General features: G+C 45.6%; 1 protein-coding gene across 1 annotated transcript; it reads right to left on the reverse strand.

Moving 5' to 3' along the window:
• Positions 1-4,025: 4,025 nt before the first annotated feature.
• On the reverse strand, positions 4,026-9,046 carry LOC147457375 (uncharacterized). The gene is made up of 3 exons (XM_086512266.1): positions 6,989-9,046; positions 6,549-6,796; positions 4,026-5,230 (listed from the first exon to the last, which is right to left on the reverse strand). The coding sequence occupies exons 1-3, from the start codon at positions 7,894-7,896 to the stop codon at positions 4,161-4,163; spliced, it is 2,226 nt and encodes a 741-aa protein (XP_086368392.1). The 5' UTR covers positions 7,897-9,046; the 3' UTR covers positions 4,026-4,160.
• Between the last annotated feature and the right edge of the window lie 415 nt (positions 9,047-9,461).

Consider the following 9,461-nt stretch of genomic DNA (forward strand, 5'->3'; position numbering starts at 1 on the left):
ACTTGAGGCTTAGGTTAGCAAGTGATGGTGTCAACCCCTTCGGCACTAAGTCTACTTCATGGAGCACTTGACCTGTGGTGATCGTCAACTACAATATTCCACCATGTGAGACAATCAAGAAGGGCAATATACTTCTTTCCTTGCTTGTGCCAGGGAAGTACAAAGTTTCAAATATTGACATTTACCTCGAGCCCCTCATTGAGGAGTTGGAGGATTACGTTATGGAGAGGCATTCCTGTTGTCGATGTCTCACTTGGAAAGGGGGGGAGAGAGGCTCAAGTGAGGGGAATCCTTATGTGGACTATGCACAACTATCCTGGGCTTGGAGAGATTTCTGGTAACCCCTTGTCCTCTATCTCTCTTTCCCTCATTCCCTCTCCCCTTTAGCTCACTTTAGTTCACTCATCTCTCTAACCATATGGTATGTATGTAGGGTTGTTCACATCGGGGCACAATGCATGTTCTACTTACGGGCCATCGTTGGTGAGAGAGAGGCCAGACTCCTTGTGCAATGTAATCTATCCAAACAACCATCGTTTCTTACCCCAAGGGCATAACAAGCACAAGGCTCCAACAAATGGGAAGGCTCCTCTAAAGCTCACGATGGCAGATTGGGCAGCCATTTGGGAGGAACACCACAACCACAATCCGGCTCTGTGTCCTCCACCAAAAGGTATGTCAAGGTATTCCATATTTTTAAGGTTTCCATATTGGAAGGACTTAAAAATACAACACCTCTTGGATCCCATGCACATATTCAAGAATGTAGCCCAAACACTATGGGACCACATTATTGGAAGAAGGACTCTTTGGGTGCGAGGGAGGATTTGAGGCTTTTGAAACGTCTCCCCGCCTCTGGCACTCCACGGCGTACCCCAAATGGAAATATTGTGCTTCCTAAAGCACCATGGATGCTAGCAAAAGAAGAACTAGACAAGGTGAAGGGTACCATCGCCTCTATTCGCACACCAACATGATACATGAGGTCACTAAAGGGAGCTTCCACAAAAGCGAAGAAGGGTGAAAGCGTTCAATTGTATGGGTTGAAGTCCCACGATTGGCACAAGATGCTTCAGGTAATCTTCATACTTCCTATTCTATCTATAGTTTGTGTGTATGACTATCACTCACTTTCCCGTTCCCTGATTTACATTGTAGTTCATTCTGCCGGTGAGTATGTGTATGTGTCGGGACAAGAAAGTCACGAACGCTATTTTCAAATTAGGAGAGCTAGTAAGGTACACCACAAGACTTCCCTCAACTACACCTTTTTTATGAACACAATAATTTCAACTAGCACTTAGTGTATCCTTGTGTGTTTTCTTGCAGATTTGTGAGCTCCAAGGAAATCGAAATAGATGCTATCCCTACTGCTCAAACACTTGCAACAGAAACTGTGTGTGCCATTGAAGATGCATTTCTTCGATCGGTCTTTCTTAGTCAAATTCACCTCTTGGTTCACGTGGTGGAGGAGATAGCTATATGTGGAGTAGTGCACGCACGATGGATGTTCTTCTTAGAGAGGTTTTTAAAGACTCTCAAAGATTTTGTGCTGCTACGGTCTCAACTAGAGCCATGTATGGCCGAAGGTTGGATTGTTCAAGAGGCATTTGTTTATATATCAGAGTATTTGGCACAAGTTGATCCTTCAATGCCTCGCATGTGGTCAGACGAGGAAGATACAAGGATGACTTCACACTTGACAAGTGTAAAGGGGAAACTGCTTAACATGGATATGAATCTATCCCGAGTGGTCGATAACTTTTGCATTCTCAATGCGAAAATTATGACCAATTATGGGTGGACTTGTGGACAGTGGCAAAGGCCAAGCGTTTGCAAGAGAGGAAAGCATGGAAACAAGCACATGGAAGAAGGAGGGCACCCCCAATGCCTAGACACCTTCCATGTTTTCCAGATCTCATTAGTGCAGAGTGGATTCATGAGAGAATGATCGAGGCAAAAGCGCACAGAGAAGACATCACCAAAAAAGAATGGGAGATGCACGAGGCTGCATACCAACGGTAGAGTACTTATATACCTAAACCATATTGTCTCGCTATTTCTTGAAATTATTTTTAATATGTATTTGATAAATTAATATATTTTTCTATTTTGTAGTGTCTTTCCTTTAACTCTATGTGGTCAAAGGGTCATCACTTTTGTATGTGCTACATTGACGAGTGTAGAATCACCGTGGATTGTGCTATCATGGGCAACTTTGACACAGATGGTGATGAAGCCAGGTACTGCGAAACTATTGAAAGGATACTAAAGGTTAATTTTTTCATAGCTTCATCTTCGAGTGCAAGTGGTTTGCAAATGTGTCTAGAACAATTGTAAGCAGGTGAGTGAAATGACATGTACCTTTTTTTATTCTTATTTACTTGTGGCGTTACTTATACCAATGTTACTCACTTTGAGCTTCTATTTTATAGGGCATCTATATCGAATCCACCAACCAAAACTTTGGTTCGTAATTCCCGTAACACCTCGGGGGAGAATCATTTTTTCCACTAATGAAGTGGAGATTATCTTCGACCCTCTTCCACCTCCGACTTTGGATGAGGTGGAAACAGAGGAAAGAGAGGTCGATGAATCAAGTTCGGTGGTAGCAAGTCTTAGTGAGGATGATTGTCATGATGATGAAGATGATGAAGCTGGCAATGCATCCACAAACGACAATTTTGTTTCTCTCTTTATTGATTTAGGAGCCATGGGCTTAGAATTGGATGATGTTTCATGTAGAGATCTTTCGGAAGATGATTCATAAACATTCTGCAGTTATGAAGTTCTTTGGTCGTGTAATCCATTCACCTCTCTCTCCCTCCTCTTCCTCTCTTTAGATTTGAGAATATGCTCAATAAACAATGATTATTTTAGTTGTAACCAAGTGTGATCTTAGGCTGGGTTCAGACGAGGTTGGAGGAAGAAAGGCTTTCTGCAAGTCTCGTCGCCTCGTCTGAACGGTGTTGGAGAAAGAAGAGCGAAAAACAGAGAGAGGTGGAGAGAGGCCAACAGCTCTTCCGAGGAGGGGGGGGGATCGGAAGAAAAATGGCGAGCCCGGAGGAAGATACTTGTTGCAACAAATAGGCTTTTGCCACCCAGCTTACACGCCCCTGTGGGAAGCATTTCCGCCACAACGTCTGAACCGGGCTTAATATCCCCCGCCTCCTTCTCCCCCCTTCTTCCCCCTCTCTCTCTCTCTCTTCTTTTTTATATTTGAAAATTATAAACAATATTCTTTAATTTTTATTGAGAGGAAGGAAACACCAAAATTTGAATGGCGGGGAGGGAGGGGTTAAGTCAGAATAATTTGAAAGTTTAGGTACTAAATTTGAGCAGCGGATATAATGACGGTAATAATAGCGGATAAAGTCGCGATAATACTTTAAATACAAAAAAAACACCCCGTCCTCCTCTCTCTTGTTTCTCTCATTGAATTTACACCTCTCTACAAAACGCGATAAAACAACGCGATAAACACTTGAAGATTTTCATATATAGTGTCTTCCATCAACCCGAAACACCCCTCCTTTCCACCTTGAATTTTATCACACGTCCCCTTCCCTTATGTTTTATTAAAAAAAGAAAAATTAATGGAGACCTATTCCTAACTTATATAGTTTCCTATTATGGTGGACCCCCTAGTTTCTAAGCAATCACCTCTCTCCCTTATTTTTAAGTTTAGAGGAGTAATTACTAGGAGCTATCCATTAATTATAGGCTTATTTAGCCTTTCAAAAGAAACCTTTCCGTTCCAATTACATGGCACAATAAGTTTTTTATTTTGCCAAGAAATCACACTGTCTTCTTGAGTACCGGATTGCGTGTGGTAGATTGGCTATCACAATTCCTTCTTGAATAACAAGCCTTGAGGTCAAGACTCGTAGGATAGATCTTAGCCAAGTCTCTTAGGGTTGCTCTTCAGATGTTAAAAACTTCTCTTCTCTTCTCTAGTTCTCTCTCTTTTATTCAAACTGCTACCGGTTGATTAAGAGATCGAAGGAAGTAAATTGTGATGAAAATGGAACAAAAGGGCCCAGCCTAAACAATCTTCTTCAACGATGCATTTTACATGATGAATTGGGAGGTCGCCATCGCCAGAACCATTCACTGAAAAAGAGAGAGAGAGAGAGAGAGAGAGAGAGAGAGAGAGCTAGCTAGACAAAACTGTCTTTCATGAAGTCCGCAGTCGTGTAAAGCGATTCGTTCAGAGGCCTCAAGACCTGCATGCAGTGCAGAGAGAGGGCTGCATCAGAGGCTTCATTGTCCATATGATCTGCGGGACTAGCAGAGTTAAGATGTAGGCCTCCATGATGGGGATGATTATTCTGCTGCAGAAAGTCAAGGGGATGATGTCTTCCTCCTGCACTTCTATGACACTCCCTAAAGTGATGATGCTGATGATCGACTGCATTCATAGAAGTCGCTGCGTCAATCTGTAGATTGTACTCGTGCGCATTTTTTGTCCTGCCTGCATTGCTCGTTCCTGTCTCCAGCAAGCTGAGCACAGTTTGGCTCTCATGTGCCACAGCACCCTCAAGCATCCAATTCTCCCTTTTGATTGACTGCTGATGGTCTTGCACCAATGGATTTTGTACCTTTGACTGCAGGCTTTGCATACGCTCTGCCAGTATCCGACCGTGTTCATTGAAGTATTGCCCGTTTGAGTTTCTTCTGCAATTAGCTGTATTGATAGAGCTTTTATACATCATGGAACCTTCATCTGCCTGCTCATGGCATGTGGACAATTTGCCTAAGCTTTCCTGCACAATTCCCACCCTTGGAGATGACCCAACATGGTGACCTCTTAGCCATGGCACAGATAGCTCTACTTCTGTATCAAAAGTGGGTGGTGCATTTGCTGCATGAGCAGGGGAGGGATGGGCTGTGCTAGGGACCGAATCCGGCCCCCCTACATGACGCACACCAGCGCTCGAAACGTTGTTGCTCGACAAGGAGAGGCTAGGTCCATTGAGGAGATAAGGTGCAAGTGATTGCCTATCATTGATGTATGCAGCCTCCTTCTCAGTACTATTTCCTTGCGATCCAACAGCCATGTTGGTGATCGATATCGACTGCATTTCTGTACTTCTGCCTCCCCCATTTTGAAGAGTTAGTGACACAGAAGGTGCCAAAGTCATTGGCGAGAGGAGTGAAGTCTGCTGCTCGGTGGAGCTATTACTGGCAGTTTTGTTCCCTGTCATGCCCTCCTTTGACTGCTGGTCACCTAGAAGATGAGCAATACATGTTCCATAAGTAGTTTTAGCTTGCCAAAATAATTGCTATGTGCATGCATTTATTTGTGTCCAGACATGCTTGCTATCTATTTATGTCATGTTTGCATCAATTGTAGGCTGCTTGCAAGTTACACTGAAAGCAAGGTATACTAACTCTTAAAAGCAAGATACAATAGAAGCAATATTGTATCAAGGTATACTAACTCTTAAAGGGGTTTGCCTAAAATCAACTTTCTAGGCCTTCCGCAATTTAGAGATGAACAATGAGAATATTTTCATGATGTTTTTACCTTGTGGTGTCAATAAATGAAACTTTTTTGGCCTACAAAAGGCCATAGGGGGAGCTGGGAATTCCTTGACCATTGGATTGAATTGTTAGATGTTCTTCAAGTGGGCATTAGAGGGTCTTTGGACTTTAATGTGTGCATAAGGGGCTCCCACTCATTAAGTGGGTTGTGGGCCTATGTGCTCTCTCTCTCTCTCTCTCTCATTCTCTCATGTAGCATATCGTGACTTCTCACCTTGACATCGTGGAAGAGAAAAAGGGAATTTGTTCCGACCCCCGCCCCCCCCCCCCCCCCCCCCCCCCCCCTCCAAAAAAAAAAAAACCCCATTGGGAAGCAACCAATGACGTTAATGCAACCCTCCCACCCCTTTGTCCACACTTGCCTCCTCCTCTCTTTCTCCCATTGCCTCCCGGTGTTCACAACATGCGATGGAAGAAAATTGTCTCACATTTTCTTCCGCCATCAATGTGAACACATGGGCGATGGAAGAGAGCGTTTTGGAGGTTTTTCATCTAGAAGAGCTCATATAAGTGCCATGTTTTCCATCGGTGTGATGTGAACCCAGAGGTACATTTGAAATTTGAAAGATGACACTGGGTATCAAACCCAAGTCTTTTGGCACCCACATATCTACCTTAACCACGAGGTTACCACCCCAATATATTAAGTTTACTGTACAGTATGATTTCAAAATATACTTTATCTGTAATGTTGTGAAAGAACAATTATTGTTCTTTTTTCTAATGGATGGAGTTGATTTTCGTTAAATTACTCATATAAACTAAGTTCCTCCCTACAAAAAGGAACAGGTTGGTTTCTATTGAGAACTCCGGCTAGGCTCATGCACTTAATTACCAACATTGGTTAATTAAAAGACATTTTGGTACTACTTTGTCACTGAGTTTTCATGTGCAATATGGGTAATACTTTTAGTTGGCGTTGGCCTTGCTTGCTTGCTTATTAGATAGCTAACTAGCCTGCATTACATGTTCAATGTCTGAGTTATTCATTTGAAGCATACCTTTTTGGTCTGATTGGCTCCTAGATACAAGAGCAGTCCCTGATTTTGAGTCCTGCAGCTGATCCTCATTCTGCTTCGTCGATGCAGCTGCGTCAGTACTGGAGGTTGTGCCCTGCGTGGTAGGCGAAGCTGAGTCTGCTGCTGGTAGAGCAGCAGCAGGTTGAGGCTTTCGGCGCCGTCTATTGTGATCCGCAAGTCGCTTCCTGCAACTTCGCTTCCCTTCATCAAATTCTGTCAGTGCATGGAACCTGTGCATGCAATTCAAGTAGTCAGTCCTAATCTCTTTCATTAAGCACATAGTTCCTTCTTGAACTTTCAGCAATGTATTGCATTTAGGTACATAGAGAACCTTCAAACTACAGCTCCAACACATTCAATGCAATGATGCAATGGTAGAACTTCTGAAAGTAAGAGACAGACAGACCAAGAGAGAAAGAGACCTGCTACATTGCTGACAGAACCGCTGCGTGTTTCCGGTGATCATAACCGTTGAGGCTTTCGAATGGTATTCACACACTTTGTGACGCCGATGGTAGTGCTTGGCGATGCTGAGGTCTGCTTTGCAGCCTTCTGCCTGGCAGAGTGGAACATGCATGCTAGGGGAATTGGGGCGGAAGCGCTTACCTGCACCTGAAAGATGAAATCGAGCAGCCATGTCCTCAGTGGAGAAGTAGGTTCTGCCTCCGAGGTTTAGCCCTAGCCTGGCACTGCCCAAATCCCCTGCACCTGAATAAATTCCCCTTTTCAAGATCATGTCATGTATCCGCCTCTGCTCCATGTCCAGCACCTGGTTTTGATGTGTATTATTGTAGTAGCCTCCAAGCCCAATGTTGTTGCTGCCGGCATGACCCCCTAAACCTCCACCATACATGAGGGGCGATGAAGAATAACAGCTTCCACCTGCAGAGCTCTCTATTCCAGCATGTTGCCGCAGCGGGACGGCATTCAACAGTCCAGGCCATGACGCAGTCTGCAGGACTGCACCGCCGCCACCGCTGCCGCCTACCGATGGGGGTACCATGCTAGTTGCGGCAGACACATTAAGCCCTGCTGTATATTGTTTAAGCCCAAGCCCAGCTCCACCCAACATGGTGTCCGCATGCAGAATTCCGGGCTTGCAGTCCAAGTCATCATCCTGTGTCACATAATGGGGGCCCAGAATCATCTGGTTGTCGGACCAATCCCATTCTTGGCGTGGAGGGGCGGAATGGTGGAAATGCAGGCGGGTGTCAGACAGGGAGCCAGTGCAGATGGTGGCCACAGGGGGGTCCCAGCCCTGATCTGAGGGCCAGGGGGTGGAGTCACCTTGATCATCCACCACAGTGTTCAAATTCGAGAGAGAATTCATACCATAAACTGATACAGAGGGGTCGCGTATCAGTACTGCTGATCGAGATATCCGGGCCACCTACACAGGAAAGGTCTGTGTGGATGTTGCCGGCACAGCTAGCTGCAGCAGCAGGATGAGGCCCTAGGACCCTATAGTCTGCGTGCAAGCTAGTATGAAAGAAGAAGGAGAGAGCGCAGCCCAAATTTGGAAACTAAACTAGACAAGACCTGTGTTGCAGCTAGCCAGCAGCTGTGCCTGCTGCTCACAAGGGAAACCTGGACTGAGACGGGCTCGCTGGGGGGTACTGCTGTGCATGCAGGGGCAGAGGGTACACCCTTTGATTTGGCCTAGAATTGGACTGCAGCCACTAAGGTTCAGGCAGACGTACTGGTACAACTTGTGCACTGGTGGAAGCAAGACAGTCGTTAGCGCAGGGTCTTGTACTGCAGTAGCGGCGGACAGGACGGGGGCCAGCTGCACGCTTATTATCGCTGTACTCAGCAGCACCATGAGTAGTATCCCCAACCCCAACACAGGACCCTGTACTGCTACCCTCACACAAATGGCCGCCCAACTTATAGTTACTTCTAATTCGACCGCCCTCGACATTCCTAGGCTCCACATGCGCTAATCCTACTACAGCTCCGGCCTCTGTGCTGCAGCTCCCCTTCTTTCATATTCTGCGCTGTAATCACACTCTACAGTGATCGTAGTAGTACTATGGAAAGCTTCTTTGCGGGACTTCCCTTTGAGGCTTCAAGTCCCCGTAATCCCTCCCATCATTGGCGAGCTAGGGCTCGCCTTGGATGTCACTGCGTTGGAGTTTATGCCGACGGTTATGAGGGAAATGGGGGACCATTTGCAATGTTTAATATCAATTATATATAACAGGAGGAAAGAGAGAAGATACATCAAAGCTGATTCTTGTAGAGCCTCCTACGGAGAGGAAGAGGGAGCCTCGAGGCAGCATAGGCTTATTACTAGAGACTGGCTAGTGAGAGAGAGAGACAGTGAGTGAGGGAGGGAGAGGCCATGAATGAGAATAAAGAGTGCCATAGACTCTGGACTCTGTGACTCGAAGCTGGTCGGTCGGATGTACTTCGGAAGCTCTGTTGCGCAAGCCATAGAAAGGTGGCCCGTTTGAACAGAGGCGTATGCTGATCAAGACCCCACGTGTCAATATGCATCAGCCTTGGGATCACCAAATAGAAGCATATTGTGTGCACTTGTAGGCGTACAGCCCTGTGGTGATGGAGGGAAGGGAGCATATGGGGATGGAAAATGAAGGTTGGGCGTGCTGGACAATGTGCGTGTGTGTGAAACGGCCACTGTGCTCACTGCTTCACCCGCGCGAAATGTCGCTATTGGAGGCCTCCCCCCCTTGTGTGACCTATCTATCAGCCACCTTCCCGCTCTCTCCCGCATTCCATCATTGCACTACCTTTTTTGCCACTTCCTCGATCCATTTATTCACAAATAAGTAACCAATCTCACTTTTCTTTTCGAGGGTATATTATCTGAAAATTTAATAAAAGGTAAGTCTTTTTCTGCTTGTCGAGCTCATCAGCTGATCAGAGCAGGGC

This window comes from Adiantum capillus-veneris, chromosome 5 (assembly GCF_014529385.1).
Source record: "Adiantum capillus-veneris isolate H3 chromosome 5, ASM1452938v2, whole genome shotgun sequence".
NCBI lineage: Eukaryota > Viridiplantae > Streptophyta > Polypodiopsida > Polypodiales > Pteridaceae > Adiantum > Adiantum capillus-veneris.